An 18129-nucleotide genomic window follows, 5' to 3' on the forward strand; every position below is an offset into this window, starting at 1 on the left:
AGGCCGATGCTCTCTGCCAAGTTTTGGCCTCATAATGTGACATTTTTGACACCGACGCTCGTCCTTTGGGCCATACTAAAATTGTCACTCACTGAATAAACACTGGTGACTCTGCGCCCATTCACCGTCGGCCGTACCGTGTGTCAGCGTCCGAGCGAGAAGTGATTCAAAAAGAAGTGGCCAAAATGCTTACGAAAAACCTAATCGAACCATCCTCGAGCCCTTGAGTATATCCCGTGATATTAGTAAAGAAGAAAGACGGGTCATGGCATTGCTGCGTTGATTATCGCCACCTCAACAAAACTACCAAAAAAGACGTGTACCCTCTACTACACATTGACGGTGCCTTCGATTGCATCCATGGCGACACTTTCTTTTCATCTCTCGACCTCCGATCTGGCTACTGGCAAATTGCTGTAGATGACATGGACCGAGAAAAGACCGCCTTCGTTACCCGTGACGGTCTTTACCGATTCAAGGTCATGCCCTTCGGTCTCTGTAATGCTCCAGCGACCTTTGAGAGAATGATGGACACGCTCCTACAAGGATTTAAATGGTCGACACGTTTGTGTTACCTGGATGACGTGATCATTTTCTCACCTACCTTTGCAACCCACCTTGAATGCATTTCGACCATTCTATCCACATTTTGACGGGCCGGTCTGCAGCTCAATTCTTCCAAGTGCCACTTCGGTCTTCGTCAGATTACCGTGTTGGGTCACCTTGTTGACGCTGCCAGCATACGACTAGACCCGGCGAAAGCACGCGCTGTAACAAACTTCCCGGTCCCAAACTCAGTCCATGATGTTCGCAGTTTTGTGGGCCTCTGCTCGTACTTTCGCCGGTTCGTGAAAAACTTTGCGGCACTCGCACGGCCACTCACCGACCTTCTCAAACAAGACGTCCCATTTCTTGGGGGCACGCTTCAAGCTGACGCCTTCTCAGCTAATCACCGCTCAAATTACACCTCCTATTCTCGCACATTTTGACCCCGATGCTCCTATAGAAGTGCGAACAGACGCGAGTGGTCACGAAATTGGTGCAGTTTTGGTGCAAATTCAGCGGGGCAACGGCCTTGTAATCGCGTATGCAAGCCGTCTGCTTTCAATGTCTGAACGCAATCAGTCTATAACAAAACGGGAATGTCTCCCCCTTGTCTGGGCTGTTTCGAAATTCCGTCCTTACTTGTATGACCGCCCTTTCCGTTTCATCTCAGATCATCACGCGCTCTGTTGGCTTTCTTCTATGAAGGACCCCACTGTACGACTTGGCCGTTGGGTATTCCGCCTACAGGAGTATTCCTACTCAGTTGCTTATAAGTCTGGACGTCTCCATCTGGATACCCATTGCTTATCCCCCTACCCTGTTGATCAGCCCGACGAATCAGACATCGAGCCTAGCCTCATCGTCATGTCAATGTCCCAGTTTCTTCAGATTGGTGATGAACAACGTCGTGATGCTTCCCTGCGACAACTTATTGACCATCTCGAATCTGCTCCGAACGACGCATCGTTTCGCGTGTACGTTCTCCTGAATGACACGCTGTACCGTCATAGCCTCCAACCAGATGGCCCCGAGCTTCTTCTTGTCGTGCCAAAACATTTGCGTTTAACCGTGCTGCACGAGCTTCATTATGAACCAACTGCTGGTAATCTGGGTGTATCTCGGACGTACAACCGTGTGCGTCACCGCTTCTTTTGGCGCAGTCTTGACAGGTCCGTTCACCGTTATGTGTCCTACTGCGATAAATGCCAACGTAGGAAGCAACCTACTGCGCCCCCGGCTGGACTTCTTCAACCGATCTCCATCCCAACCGAACCTTTCTACCGTGTTGGTATAGATCTTTTCGGTCCTTTTCCTGAGTCAAAATCAGGCAACAAGTGAGTCGCCGTTGCTATAGACTACGCGACCAACACCGCTACTGACGTTGCGGACTTTTTGCTCCACGATGTCGTCCTACACCATGGCGCTCTTCACCAATTACTCACGGATCGCGGCCGCGCATTTCTGTCCCGACTAGTCGACGATCTTCTGCACTCTTCGTCGACGCAGCTCAAGTTCACCACTTCCTACCATCCCCAAGCAAATGGCTTTATCGAACGCCTAAATCGCATCTTCGTGGACATGCTCGCGATGTATGTGTCCTCCGACCACCATGACTGGGACCTGGCGCTACCTCTCGTGACCTTCGCGTACAATTCTTTGCGCCACAACACCACTGGTTATTCACCCTTTTATTTACTCTATGGCCCTGATCCGACGTTAATACTCGACACCCTACTTCTAACCACTACAACGCCGTCAACCGAATATGCACGCGACGCTATTGCTCGTGCTAACCACGCACGTCGGATCGCCCGCTCTGGACTTCCGGCTTTGCAAGCCACCCAGAAAGCCATCTACGACAGCTGGCATGTTGGCGTTCGCTTCTCGCTCGGTTCTCTCATTCTCCTGTGGTGCCCAGTCCGTCGAGTTGGCTTATCAGAGAAGTTGTTGTCTCGCTACATGGGCCCTTACAGTATTACCCGCTAGGTAGCCGACGTCACCTATGAGATCATTCCTGCATCTGAGACCACAAGCCTGCCTGTAATCACACCCAGCGGTGTTGTGCACGTCAGCAGGTTAAAACCGTGCCACCTGCCTATCAGTGGTCAGAACACGAGAACGAGGAAGTGGTCTGCCGGTTGTGCCTGCGGTTCTCTATCTTAGTCGATGCTATACGCATCAGTTTCAACGTAGATTCTAGATAGACACGCCTCGTGTCATTTTTATGTAATAATATATTTTCATGCTTTACAAACACATATGTGTCCTTTTTACCATCTTCACAACACATGTTATATCGTATTACTACTTCTGCTACAAGCGTACATTGACGTCAGACCTCGCAACATGTGATTATAATTACTTGGTAGTTTGAAGCCAGCCAGCCATTATCAAAGGCACAGACGTTACTCCACATATTCACTTAAAGGCGCCCTGCGAAACTTTTTACAAGAGCCTTATTTAACATCAGAACGCGTGTAGCAATGATTACCGAGATGAATGCATTAAGAATGATGCAAATTGGTGCACAAAAAGTGAAGTTATGACTTGCGAGTCCTCAAGTTCCCTTTGAGCAAACGTCCTTTTTTCGCATTTTGCTCTGCTACTGGCGTCAATGGGCGCTTGCAATCACAGCGCGCACGTAAGAAAGTAAGAAATAGACAAGTAATAAATAGGTTATTACAGCCTGTTTTGAGATTCCACATAATATAGAAAAATGTCCTGTACTTGCTGAAGGAAATGACTAATTAGACATTCTTGCCACAATCATTTTAAGCGAGTGTACTTAATGCCGCAGTCGGGTACGCTACAAGGTATATGTTCAATCCACAGACGCTTTGCGCTTGGCCATCGAGCACTTCCAGAGGGCGGCTGACCAGTGGACCGAACATCTCACCCACCTGAACGAGACAAGGTTTGTGGTAAATAACACTTACTGCAACACTGGTGGGTGCTAAGCTCAATTTTGAAACATAAGGGTGTATGCCATTAGAAAATGATATCACTCTAGTCGCGTGCAACTTTAGAAATATGCAGCCGCACTATCTCCTCAAATGCGCAAGCCTGTACAACAGGCGTGCACTTTATTATCACATCATGAGCCAGGCGGCCGGCAACCCCAGTTTTGAAGAATAATGCCAAGCGCATGGACGGGACTATTTTTTTAGTCGTGGAGAATATCGGTAGCCGCGCTTCGGTCATTAGGGCAGGACATGTAGCCAGAAATTTTTTTTCGGGGGGTGGAGGAAGGGCATCTTTTTGATCTGAAGTGGGACAGGCTGGCATATGTGATAGAGTGACTCTTTGGGCTCTATTTTTCAAGGCACAAAAGAGTTCCGCGAGGAGGGGACAAGTGCGGTGTGCTACCCTCTGGTTAGGCAAGGCGTCTCTCGACATAGTATCAACTGTATAGTTGCTTTGATGGAGAACACGACATTATCTTCTCGCCCCAGGGCTCTCCCCTGCCGGTATTCCTGACACCAAAACTATAATATGCAAACATAGATACAGAAAACGAGACTACGAACATGAGTTAACTGACCTCTAGACTGGATTAATTTAGCAAGTAGCACCATTTGCTTGTTAATTCCTACTCTTCGGATATTTTACATATGCCTTGAACGTATTCCCTGCAAAACGAAAATAAATTGTATGGCATTTGCAAATCAAACATTGCTGAGTCGTCAAGTGAGTTGATTTTTCTAGCTATTCATAAAATGAACATGAAGGGGGGAACTAGCTCTGGCTAAATATTGTTGCTTCCTAATCGCTGCATCTCTCTAAATATGAAAAGTCATGGGAAACTGATTTTCCAACTGAGTGCACCTTTTCATTCAAAATATACTACGACCTTTCCCGTCGGGCCCAGGCACATTGTGGTGCAATGACACAAGTTACTCCGCGCCACTGCCTAGTGTAGTAGACGCAAATCATTCGCGTGGGGAGAATTCATACCCCGTCCTACGAGATGTTTAACGATTTGTGCGCACACAAATACACATACACACCATAATATTGTTGCGACAGGTTCGCCACATTCAAGTAGCCCGCCACAATCATCGTCACCAGCACCAGCAAGACCCGGCTCGGCTGGCATGCGCCACGCGTTCGGACGTTCAACAACGAGGAAGAGGAAGTTAGTCAGATCTGTGCCACTCGGCTACTCGAACTTGACGACCATAGTTTTTAGAATCGTGGGCACAAGTTCGCCCTAATAAAGTCGCTTGTTTTTTTAACCTGTCGGCGTCAGCATCGCTACATTTCTGGTGGAGGTGCTGGGTTATGAATCGAAGCCCCACGATCTCAAGACAGCGTAGCCCCGACGACCAGCGTATCAACCCCGTGGAAGTGACTCCTGTACACCAGAGGGCAAGTCGCCGTCTTCGAGGTGACTCACCTGAGTTCGGTCCTCTTCACTTCATACCAAGGGGAATTCAAACGATGGATGCCACTACTATGACTAGCCAGGTAACACCGGCGCAAGTGTTCATTAGCCAACCGCACCAGCCGCCAGTTTTCCACGGCGACTCGTACGAGGATGTTGAAGATTGGTTGGACCTGTTCGAGAGAGTAGCGAGCTTGAATGGATGGGACGAAAGAGAGAAGCTCCGTCGCGTATACTTCGCCCTGGAAGACTTCGCGAAGACATGGTTTGAGAACCATGAAACCTCGTTGTCTACCTGGGAGGTATTTCGACGACAAGCGGTGGCTACGTTCGCGAACATAGACAGGAAAGAAAAGGCGGAGGCAGCTCTTCAATCGAGAAACCAGCTAACAAACGAGAGTGCTGCTATGTACATTGAGGACATGGTCCGCCTGTTCAAGCGTGCGGATTACAACATGGCTGAGGATAAGAAGGTGCGCCATCTAATGCGCGGAGTGAAGCAAGAGCTGTTCGCCGTTCTCGTCCGCAACCCTCCGAGCACGGTTGCTGAGTTTTACTCGGAAGCGACGGCCATCGAAAAAACACTGGAACAGCGGGCTCGGCAGTACAACCGGAATCTTAACTGCGCATCTGCACAGGTATTTCCCGGAGGCGTGCGAAACGACGTTGAAGCCCTGCGAGAGCTAATTAGATCAGTTATCAGAGAAGAACTGAGCAGACTGCATATGCCCCAGACTTCAACTGCACTATCTGTTACGGACGTTGTTCGTGACGAACTGAGGCAGGTGATACGAGAGCCAGAGCGTGAGCTGCAGCCGGTTCGACCTATCCGAACATACTCTGAGGTTGTCAGACAACCCACGGTACACAGCAATGCAGCAGTTGCGATGGCAACGACTCCTCTCCCACCTGCGGCACGCAGCGCACCTCGTCCACGGGAACCGACAGCTACCTATCTGCCCCCAGGAGCACGTAGCACACATCACTATGTGGAGCGTAGGCCCAGGAAAAGTGACGTCTGGCGTGATCACGAGCGCAGGCCTCTGTGTTTTCATTGTGGGGAAGCGGGTCATCTGTACAGATTCTGTCCTTACCGACAGGCTGGATTAAGAGGCTTCCCGTCATATGCACCGTGCCCCCGAAACGGCGAACGACCAGCGGAGATTGAGGAGTACTTGTCGACGCGCCAGAACTCGCCAACTCTACGCCAACACCGGTCACGGTCACCATCGCCTATGCGCTACCGGTCATCCAGCCCACGTACACCTTCAAGGCTGCCTGGTCATCGCTCTCCAAGTCCACACCCGGAAAACTGAAGCAAGCGACCTGTGGAGGTGAGGCCGCTGATAACGTCAGTTACAAAGATCCTCCAATTTGGTTTGAGGGTGATGACGGTGTATTTCCGGTAGATGGGTGCAGCAACGAAAACGTTACTTCAGATTTGCGGTTGAGAATGGAAGGTTGGGAGCTGAATGCCTTAGTCGACACCTGTGCTGATTATTCAGTGATAAGTCACAAGATGGTGAAAAAGCTAAACAAAGTTGTGACACAGTGGAGTGGATCGCAGATACGCACGGCAGGCGGTCACATTATTACGCCCCTTGGCAGATGCACTGCAAGACTTGAAATACGGGGCTTTATTTACGTGGCCGATTTCATTGTGCTGCCAGAATGTTCAAGAGAACTCATTATAGGAATGGATTTTTTGCGAGCTAATGGCGCCGTAATTAACCTGCGTAGGTCCAGCGTGTCGTTTTCGACTGAACGAGCTATACCTGTGGAGGAATCTGAGGAACGACGCCTAACTGCTCTACGCGTTGTTCATGATGACGTAACTGTGCCGCCACGCTGCAGTATAATGGTGCTCGTAGAAAATGATGCATTGTACAACCGCGAAGGCATAGCGGATACAAATGTAGGACTGTTTTTGAACAAAGGTGTCTGCGTAGCTAGGGGTCTTGTTCACTTGACGAATGGCCGTGCAGATGTCTTACTCACAAATTTCTCCAATGAGCTTCAACACATCGCTCAAGGCACGGCTATCGCCTATTTACACGACTTCTGTATGGCGACCGAACTATGCAGCTTAACGACATCAACCACTCGACCAGTGGCCTGCAACATCGACACATCCGTGACCGTCAATCAGAGCCTTCCGGACAGTCAGAAGAAACAGATTTACGCCTTGGTAAAAGAATTCTCTGATTGCTTTTCAAGTACCTCGAAGGTCCAGCGCACGTCAATCACGAAACACAGAATTATAACGCAAGACGACACGAGGCCTATATGCCAGCATCCATATCGGGTGTCACAGAAAGAACGGGAAATTATCAAGAAGCAAGTGGAGGAGATGCTTTCTGATGATGTCATCCAGCCTTCGAATAGTCCATGGGCGTCTCCCGTAGTGCTCGTTAAGAAGAAAGACAACACACTTAGATTCTGCGTCGACTACAGAAAACTGAACAGTGTGACTAAACGAGATGTCTACCCCTTGCCACGTATCGACGATACACTAGATCGGTTGCGATCCGCAAAGTTTTTCTCCTCCTTAGATCTGAAAAGCGGATATTGGCAAATAGAGGTCGACGAGCGGGACCGTGAAAAAACGGCATTCGTAACACCAGATGGCCTCTACGAATTCAAAGCGCTTCCATTCGGCCTCTGTTCCGCACCAGCGACGTTCCAGCGAATGATGGACACTGTCCTCGCCGGACTGAAATGGCAGTCATGCCTAGTGTATTTGGATGACGTGGTGGTATTCTCTGCAACGTTCGACAAACATCTAGAGCGACTACGCACAGTATTGGAAGCCATCCGGTCAGCGAAATTGACGATCAAACCCGAAAAATGCCACTTCGGCTTCGAAGAGCTGCGATTCCTTGGACATGTCATTAGTTCCGAGGGTGTTCGTCCCGATCCCGAAAAGACAGCCGCTGTTCAGAGGTTCCCTACACCCAGAGACAAAAAGTCAGTGCGTCGATTTTTGGGTTTATGTGCCTATTATAGACGATTTGTGGAAAACTTCTCAAAGATTGCGGAACCTCTTACAAAACTGACAAAAGACGACGTGCCCTTCACGTGGGAAAGCGAACAACAGAAAGCTTTTGACGAATTAAGGAAACGACTACAGGGTTCACCAATACTTGCCCATTTTGATGAGACAGCCGACACAGAAGTCCATACCGATGCCATCAATGTCGGCCTCGGCGCCATCCTTGTCCAGTGGCAAAATGGTCAAGAGAAAGTGTTAGCCTATGCCAGCCGCAAACTATCAAAAGCTGAGGCAAACTGCTCTGCAACTGAAAAAGAGTGCCTCGCAGTCATCTGGGCCATAAACAAGTTTCGACCCTACCTTTATGGTAGACCGTTCAGAGCTGTCAGTGACCACCATGCTCTATGCTGGCTGGCAAATCTGAAGGACCCGTCAGGTCGACTAGCAAGATGGAGCCTTAGGCTGCAGGAGTATGATATTACGGTCGTGTACAAATCGGGAAGGAAACACAGCGATGCCGACTGCCTGTCACGCTCTCCTGTCGATCCAAGTGTACCTGAAGAGGAAGACTTTCCGTTTCTAGGCGTTGTCGACACATCCAAAATCGCTCAACTACAACGAGATGACCCGGATTTGCTGGCACTTATACAACACCTTCAGGGTCTCGACGTTCAAGTCCCTCGCATATTCTCCAGAGGGCTCTCCGCGTTCTGCCTTCGAGGAAGTGTCCTTTACAGGAGGAACTTCGAACCTAATGGTGAAACGTTTTTACTAGTCGTGCCCACAGCCATGCGAGAGGAAATTCTGCACGCATGCCACGACGAGCCAACATCTGGACACATGGGTGTGAGCCGAACATTCGCCAGGATTCGCCTGAAATGCTATTGGCCTAAGTTGCTCGCATCAGTGCAGCGATACGTGAAAACTTGTCGTCAATGTCAACGGCGCAAAACTCCACCCGTAAAACCAGCCGGCCTTCTCCAGCCAATAGACCCTCCAGATGCCCCATTCCAACAAGTCGGCATGGACTTCCTAGGACCTTTGCCGACATCGCGTGCAGGCAAGAAATGGATAGTCGTAGCCACAGACTATCTCACCCGTTATGCTGAAACTGACTCTCTATACAGTGCGACAGCTGCCGAAGTCGCCAAGTTCTTTGTGAACAACATAGTGCTCAGACATGGTGCGCCAATCGTCGTTATTACGGATCGGGGCACCGCATTTACTGCAGACCTAATGCAATGCCTGATGCGCATGACAAATACCGATCACAGAAGAACAACGGCGTATCACCCTCAGTCAAATGGCTTAACCGAACGCCTCAACAGAACTCTGACCGACATGCTATCAATGTATGTTGATGTTGAACATAAACAGTGGGACGAAATATTACCCTACGTAACATTCGCATATAATACAGCCGTTCAAGAAACAACCCACGTTGCCCCTTTCGAACTAGTATTCGGCCGAAGAGTGACCACCACGCTGGATGCCATGTTACCACTACAGGACGAAAGCAGCTATCCACCTGACTTAGATGACTTCTTGCAAAGAGCCGAAGAAGCACGGCAAATGGCAAGATACCGAATACGCCACCAACAGCACGTCGATTCTAGTCGCTACAACAAGCGACGCAGTGACACACTTTATCATCCCGGTGACAAAGTGTGGATATGGATACCAGTGCGCCGCCACGGACTCTCTGAAAAGCTTCTTTGCCGATACTTCGGCCCTTATGAAGTACTCAACCGTATCAGCAACGTCACTTATGAAGTTAGATCCGCTGGACACGTGAGTTCAAGACGCCGCAATCCCACGGAAGTGGTCCACGTAGTCCGCATGAAGCCCTATCATGACAGATCGTCGAAAAACGAGTGAGAGTGCGCGTGTATCTTTTCACTGTCTTAAGCATCGGGACGATGCGTCTGAGGAGGGGGGCAATGCTGCGACAGGTTCGCCACATTCAAGTAGCCCGCCACAATCATCGTCACCAGCACCAGCAAGACCCGGCTCGGCTGGCATGCGCCACGCGTTCGGACGTTCAACAACGAGGAAGAGGAAGTTAGTCAGATCTGTGCCACTCGGCTACTCGAACTTGACGACCATAGTTTTTAGAATCGTGGGCACAAGTTCGCCCTAATAAAGTCGCTTGTTTTTTTAACCTGTCGGCGTCAGCATCGCTACAATATATATATATATATATATATATATATATATATATATATATATATATATATATATATATATATATATATATATATATATATATATATATATATATATATATATATATATATTGTAGTGAAGAGGAATGCCCACTATGATGCTCATGAAACCGGGGACAAACTATTTGTTGCTGAAGACGTCATCATACCGCCGCACTCTTTTGCCCTTACCATGGTGTCTTGCAACTCTCTCGCCGAGTCTAGTGCCCTTTTCACGCCATCTGCTCTTTTCGTTCGTCGCAAGTGTTCGCCGCTACCTTATGCCCTTCTAGAACTTCATGACGGCGTCAGCAGACTACTCATCTCGAACCTGTTGTCATGTCCTGTAACACTACTCCGGGGTGAGTGCGTCGGGTGTGTTTACAGTATCGACCCTTCTGCAATTATCGACATGCCGGCTGGTCCTTCCGCCGAACACGAAGTCGCCGGAGTGACCTGTGCCTTTTCGCCGCAGACTACTAGGCCGGACGTACTGAGCAGCTCCATCGCCGACACGTTAACTGTTTCGCAACGTGCTCAGCTTCTACGACAACTGAACAAGTTTCGTTATTCCTTCGACTGCCAGCATACTCCCCTCGGCCGCACGTCAGCCGTGTGTCACCGCATCAACACGGGTACCAATGCGCCATTGCGTCAAAGACCCTATCGCGTGTCCGCAGCCGAGCGCCAGGTTATCGATGACCAAGTAGCTGACATGCTCAAGCGTGGTGTCATCCAGCCTTCCAACAGCCCCTGAGCATCTCCAGTCGTTCTCGTTAAGAAGAAGGACGGGTCAATTCGCTTCCGTGTTGACTACCGTCGTCTTAACAAAATAACTCAAAAGGACGTTTACCCGTTACCGAGAATCGACGATGCCCTTGACTGCCTTCAAGGTGCGGAGTTCTTCTCTTCTATTGACTTACGGAGTGGCTACTGGCAAGTCCCTCTGGCACCTGAAGATCAACCTAAGACGGCCTTTGTCACACCTGATGGCCTTTACGAATTCTGTGTCATGCCTTTTGGTCTTTGCAACGCACCCGCAACATTCGAGCGGATGATGGACAATCTTTTGCGTGGCCTGAAGTGGAAAACATGCCTGTGCTACTTGGATGAAGTGATTATATTTTCCCCGGATTTTCCAACGCATCTCCGCAGGCTAGATGAAGTGCTGCAGTGCCTAACTGACGCCGGCCTTCAGCTCAACCTTAAGAAATGCCGCTTCGGCGCAAGTCAGCTCACCATCCTCGGTCATGTTGTATCTAAAGAGGGTATTCTTCCTGACAGAGCCAAGCTTCGGGCAGTTGCAGAGTTCCCTAAACCTGCGTCTCTGAAGGATCTGCGCAGCTTTCTTGGCCTCTGCTCCTATTTCCGCCGCTTTATTCGGAATTTTGCTATGATCACCGCCCCCTTGACTGAACTTCTACGCAGTGACTCGAAAAGTCACGCTTGGTCACCCGCCTGTGACGATGCTTTCGAAAAGTTGCGCCGTCTGTTAACCTCGCCACCAATCTTGCGTCATTTCGACCCGACTGCTCCGACGGAGGTACACACCGATGCCAGCGGTGTTGGACTCGGCGCCGTGCTCGCGCAGCGTAAATCGGGATTCCAGGAGTACGTAGTCGCATACGCAAGCCGTACCCTCACCAAAGCGAAGAAGAACTATTCTGTGACAGAGAAGGAGTGTCTGGCAATTATATGGGCTCTAGGTAAATTTAGACCGTACCTATATGGTCGCCCTTTCGACGTAGTCACCGATCACCATGCGCTTTGTTGGTTATCCACGTTGAAGGACCCCTCCGGCCGTTTAGTTCGCTGGGCTTTGCGGTTGCAAGAGTTCGACATGCGTGTTGTCTACAGGTCTGGCCGACGTCACACTGATGCCGACGCTTTATCACGCTCACCTATGTCCGCTGAAAGCTCTGCATGTTTATCTGCCGTGGACGAAATGGTTGCGTTCCCAGATAACTGTGACATGGCGTCTGAGCAACGCAAGGATGACTGGATCAGCTCTGTTCTGCGATTCCTTTCAGATCCGTCGACTTCTCCATCTTCTCGAACGTTGCGCCATCAAGTGGCTCACTTTGAGGTCCGCGATGGCCTCCTTTATCGCAGGAATTACAAGTCTGAGGGCCGAAAGTGGCTACTTGTCATACCTCGCCATCTTCGTGCTGCAATATGTTCAGCTTTCCACGCTGACCCTCAGTGCGCACATGCGGGCATCTTCAAAACATACGCTCGGATTTCCTCTCGGTTTTATTGGCGAGGCATGTACACCTTTTTGCGAAAGTACATTCAGTCATGCCCGCAGTGCCAACGACGGAAAGTTCTGCCTCATCACACCTCTAGTCCGATCCAGCCAATTCCTTGCCCAGCCAGGCCTTTTGACCGCATTGGGATCGATCTGTACGGGCCTCTTCCATTCACGGCTTTCGGAAACCGTTGGATTGTTGTCGCTGTCGACTATCTGACGCGATACGCAGAAACAGCCGCTTTGCCTGCTGCCACAGCACGCGACGTATCTTCTTTTCTCTTGCGGCACTTCATTCTCCGTCACGGCGCACCGCGCGAACTTCTCAGCGACAGAGGACGTGTGTTCCTCTCTGAAGTCGTCAACGCACTCCTTGCCGAATGCCGTATTATTCACCGGAATACCACCGCCTACCATCCGCAAACGAATGGATTGACGGAAAGATTCAACCGTACCCTAGGGGATATGATATCAAAGTATGTTGCCTCAGACCACTCCGACTGGGACCTCATTCTGCCTTTTGTGACATACGCCTACAATACTGCTCCACAGGCGACTACGGGCTTTTCACCATTTTTCCTGTTATATGGCCGAGACCCTTCCACCACCCTAGATACCATTCTGCCCTACCACCCCGATTCCTCCGAGTCTACGCCCATCTCTGAAGCTGCCCGCCGCGCCGAGGAATGCCGTAAGCTCGCCCAGTCGTTCACAACCATCGACCAATGGAGACAAAAATCTCGGCGTGACGATAACCACCCGTACCCCAACTTTGTTCCGGACACTCTTGTGTGGCTTTGGGTTCCCGCTGTGCCTACAGGGCTTTCCTCGAAGTTTTTTTCAAAATATTAGGGACCCTACCGCATTGTCTCGCAGACTTCACCAGTTAACTACATCGTCGAACCCGTTACTCCATCCACAGACCAGCGCTTTCGGGGACGTGAAATTGTTCACGTGCAGCGGCTGAAACCTTATTACGACCCGCTCGTACTCTGTTCACCGTGAGTCGCCAGGATGGCTCCTTTTCCGACGGGGGACGAAGTGTAGTGAAGAGGAATGCCCACTACTGCAGCGACATCGACACGTGGGCGCGAGGCACGAGCTAGGACTGCCTGATTGCTGCTGCGACGCTGCCCGTATACTCGGCCTGCTCTTGCTGCTTCGGTACCGACGCCGCTACCGCTGTTTACCTTGCATTTACATTATATATATATATATATATATATATATATATATATATATATATATATATATATATATATATATATATATATATATATATATATATATATATATATATATATATATATATATATTGTTAAGCGGTTTATTGACGGACACTCAGCGATGATTCACGACAGCGACAGTCAATGCGGGGATCGACTCTCTGCACGAGCTGCTCTTCTTCTTAAGAAAAGGGCGACCCACTAGAAGGCGCTGAAGAGGATGACCCACTGTTCAAAGGCTTTACCACAACTACCCCGGGTACGAAAAGGGAGCCGCCTGGCGACCTAACAGCTGGTTACAATGAGCGGATCATGGTAGGCCTTGAGGCGCTCCACGTTAACAATGTCGCGTCCTCGACGACGCATGTCCGAAGATTGTTCGATGGGTTCAATCAAGTAGTTGACTGGAGAAGTGCATTTGACGACACGGTAGGGGCCTTCGTATTTAGGCAATAGTTTTGAAGATAGGCCAGTTGCAGTAGCAGGGATCGAGAGCCAGACGAGCGCTCCAGGGAGGAATGTGGGCGCAGTAGTACTGGCGTCAGCGCGAATGCTTTTTTGCCGCTCTTGATCATGCGCAGTAAAGGTCTTTGCAAGTTCTCTACATTCTTCAGCAAGCTTGGCTGTAGCAGAAATAGGTGCCCACTCAGACGGATCTGGCCTGTACGGAAGTATCGTGTCGATGGTGTGTGACGGGTGCCTTCCATATAATAAAAAGAAAGGTGAAAAGCCAGTAGTGCTCTGAGGGGCGGTATTATATGCGTAGGTGACGAAGGGTAGAATGGAATCCCAATTTGTGTGATCGGCGGCGACGTATTTGGAGAGCATGTCGCCCAGCGTACGGTTGAAGCGTTCTGTGAGGTCATTCGTCTGCGGGTGGTAAGCAGCAGTTTTGCGGTGAACAACGTTGCACTCTTTGAGAATGGCTTGAACGACTTCAGACAGGAAGACACGGCCTCGGTCACTGAGCAGTTCCTGGGGTGGGCCGTGTCGCAGAATGAATCGTTGGAGCAGAAAGGAAGCCACATCGCTCGCTGTAGCCGCGGGAAGAGCGGCTGTTTCGGCGTATCGCGTGAGGTGGTCTACAGCAACAATGGCCCAGCGGTTACCAGCCGACGTTAGTGGAAGTGGCCCATACAAATCGATGCCAACGCGCCCAAACGGCCTGGCAGGGCAAGGTAGAGGTTGCAGACCTACCGGCGACAGGTGCGTTGAAGTTTTGCGGCGCTGACATTCTATGCAGGAGCGAACGAATTTCTGCACGTAGCGGTACATGCCACGCCAAAAGTACCGTTGGCGAATGCGGTGGTAAGTCTTCGATACCCCGGAGTGCGCACACTGCGGATCAGAATGAAATAATTCGCATATGTCAGAGCGCAGACTGCGAGGTATGACTAGTAGCCACTGGCGGCCGTCACCGTTGTAATTGCGTCGATGGAGGAGGTCGTCGCGAACGGCGAAATGGTGGGCTTGACGACGCAACGCGCGAGTGGATGGAGTGGATGGATCAGTCAGCAAGTCTCTCAGTGAGGCAATCCATTGATCCTTGCGCTGTTCAGTAGCAATGACATGAATGCTAATCGAAGAAATGGCAAGGTGAGACACTGAGTTGTTGGCATTGTCGTCAGGCAAGGGAGAGCGCGACAGGGCGTCGGCGTCAGCATGTTGCCTTCCATTGCGGTACAGCACGCGGATGTCATAGTCTTGCAGGCGAAGTGCCCACCGGGCGAGACGGCCTGAGGGATCTTTCAATGACGACAACCAGCATAGTGCGTGGTGGTCGGTGACAACATCAAATGGGCGACCATACAAATAAGGTCGGAACTTTGCAAGGGCCCAGACGATTGCCAAACATTCTTTCTCGGTGACTGTGTAATTAGTCTCGGCTTTAGTAAGCGTACGGCTCGCGTACGCCACGACATATTCCGGGAAGCCTGGTTTGCGCTGCGCAAGGACAGCGCCGAGGCCGACACCACTGGCATCCGTGTGTACCTCTGTAGGGGCCGTAGGGTCGTAGTGACGGAGTATGGGAGGCGACGTCAACAAACGACGAAGTGTTGTGAAAGCGTCGTCGCACTGTGATGACCACGAATGGAGAGGCCTGTTACTTCCGAGAAGCTTCGTCAGCGGCGATATGATAGTCGCGAAGTTTTGAATGAAGCGCCGAAAGTAGGAACACAGTCCTACGAAACTGCGCAGTTCCTTCACGGATGTCGGCTTGGGGAACTCGGTCACGGCCCGAAGCTTGGTTGGATCAGGGAGAATTCCGTCCTTGGACACGACGTAGCCGAGTATTGTCAGCTGCCGAGCTGCAAATTGGCACTTCTTTAGGTTCAGTTGCAGACTGGCGTTTCTCAGACGCGTTAAAACATGCCGAAGGCGTTGAAGGTGCGTCGAGAAGTCAGGAGCGAAAACGACGACGTCATCGAGGTAGCACAGGCACGTGTGCCATTTCAGGTCACGCAGAACTGTATCCATCATGCGCTCAAAGGTGGCGGGCGCATTGCACAGCCCAAACGGCATAACGTTGAACTCGTACAAGCCGTCAGGGGTGACAAAAGCGGTCTTTGGTCGAGCGTCCTCAGCCATAGGTACTTGCCAGTACCCTGAGCGCAAATCGAGGGATGAAAAGAATTCTGCTCCTTGCAGGCTGTCAATCGCGTCATCTACCCGCGGTAGTGGATACACGTCCTTACGAGTGATCTTGTTGAGGCGTCGGTAGTCCACACAGAACCGCACAGAACCGTCCTTCTTCGTGACGAGAACGACAGGAGATGCCCAGGAGCTGCTAGAGGGGCGAATAACATCGCGGCGAAGCATGTCGTCGACTTGCTCGTTGATTACACGGCGTTCTGTGGGAGATACGCGATATGGACGTTGCCGCAGCGGTGGCTGTGCGCCTGTGTCGATGCGATGCGTAACGGTGGATGTGCGGCCGAGAGAAGGTTGAGCGACATCGAAAGAAGAGCGGAATTCTTCCAACAGGCCCAAAAGCTGGGAACGCTGGCCCTGCGTAAGGTCGTCGGGTATGCAGGGACCGAATATATCATCGGATGATGTAGCAGATGTCGAAACAGCACCAAGCGTACAGGAACTTGGGCAGTGCTTGTCATCGGGTTCATCCATAACTTGCGCGTCTTCGATGGGTTCCACGCTGCCGAGACATTCTCCTCGCACCAACGTAACGCTGTACGGAGATGAGTTCACAACAAAAATAGTGGTGCTGCCGTGAGTGAGTTGCACGGCCGCGAAAGGAACCAGCAAGCTTTTTCTTATGAAAACTCGATGAGATGGCGAGAGGAGTGCAGCGGTGTCAGAAAGGCTTGCGCAGTAGAGCGACACCGCAACAGACGAGTTTGCAGGCACTTGAGTGTCGTCTCTGACGAGTAACTTGCTTGCAGCGGATGGACTGTCGGCCGGCGTCAAAGAAGAGAATGGCGCGAGTTCTATTTCTGCTGGTGCGCAATGAATGACGGCGTCGTGGCGGGAGAGAAAATCCCATCCTAGGATAACATCATGAGAACATGAAGAAATTATGATGAATTCGACCGCATACATCACGTCCTGAATCATAAGGCGGGCTGTGCACATCGCTGTAGGGTGAATGCTTTGGGCGCTGGCTGTACGGAGGGAGAGCCCGCAAAGCGGCGTGGTCACTTTGCGCAGTAATCGGCAAAGTTTTTCGTCCATCACGGATACGGCGGCTCCAGTATCTACAAGGGCAGATGCACGAACGCCATCCACAAGCACGTCTATCACGTTCGACGGGCTTTCCTGAGGGCTTCCGCAGTTCGACAGCGTCGCAGCCCTTGCCTCGTGGACTGCGACGACTAGTTTTCCTGGTCGCCCTCGAGTGGACGTGGCCGCATCGGTGACAGTGAGCGACGTCGTGGAGATGGTGAACGGCGGGTAGACGCAATGGGGCGGGACGACGGTGACATAGGCGGCGGTTGGTCGTAAGAGCGGCTTGACTGGCTGGGAAAGTTGGAGGCGACCTGCGGTTGCTGCACACGATTGCAATATCGTGCCACATGACCGACGCAACCGCAAGCAAAGCAGATGGGGCGATTATCAGCAGTGCGCCATTGGTTTGCTGGTCGCATCCATGTCGCAGAACGCGATTGGCGAGCCGGCTGCTGATATGAGTGCATGGTAGGCGGCACTCGGGGCACGTGGGTGACGCCGGCGTATGTAGGCGAGACAGGTTCTCCAAAGGCCTGGGGCCTCGCGACGGTTTCGGTGTAATTTAGCGGGACAGTGACAGAAATCGGTGGGGGCGGCCTGGCAACAACTTGGGCGTAGCTGAGTGGCACAGATGCAGGAGGTGGCTGGTGGTATTCAGGGACGACCTCCGCGATTTCCTGCTGAATGGCTCGGCGGAGCGGAGGTGGAAGTGTACTTGATGGCTGTTGAGCTTGTTGTGGGGAAGCAAAAGCCAGTAGAGAGACCTGGCGGGCAACTTCCTCACGCACGAACGACTTGATTTCGGCGAGCAAGGTTGCGTGGTCTGGAACTGCTGACAAGGCCGA

The 18129-nt window shown here is 51.1% G+C and overlaps 1 protein-coding gene across 3 annotated transcripts in view; it reads left to right on the forward strand.

The window, feature by feature from the left end:
- LOC119185195 (aminopeptidase NAALADL1) overlaps positions 1-18129 on the forward strand; it is a 74057-nt gene that overhangs the window by 42830 nt on the left and 13098 nt on the right. For all 3 annotated transcript variants that reach the window (XM_075883773.1, XM_075883774.1, XM_075883775.1), the window contains one exon: positions 3379-3460. In XM_075883773.1, the coding sequence (XP_075739888.1) occupies positions 3379-3460 (82 nt within the window). The remainder of the gene's footprint in view (positions 1-3378; positions 3461-18129) is intronic.

This window comes from Rhipicephalus microplus, unplaced genomic scaffold (assembly GCF_043290135.1).
Source record: "Rhipicephalus microplus isolate Deutch F79 unplaced genomic scaffold, USDA_Rmic scaffold_21, whole genome shotgun sequence".
NCBI classification, from domain to species: domain Eukaryota; kingdom Metazoa; phylum Arthropoda; class Arachnida; order Ixodida; family Ixodidae; genus Rhipicephalus; species Rhipicephalus microplus.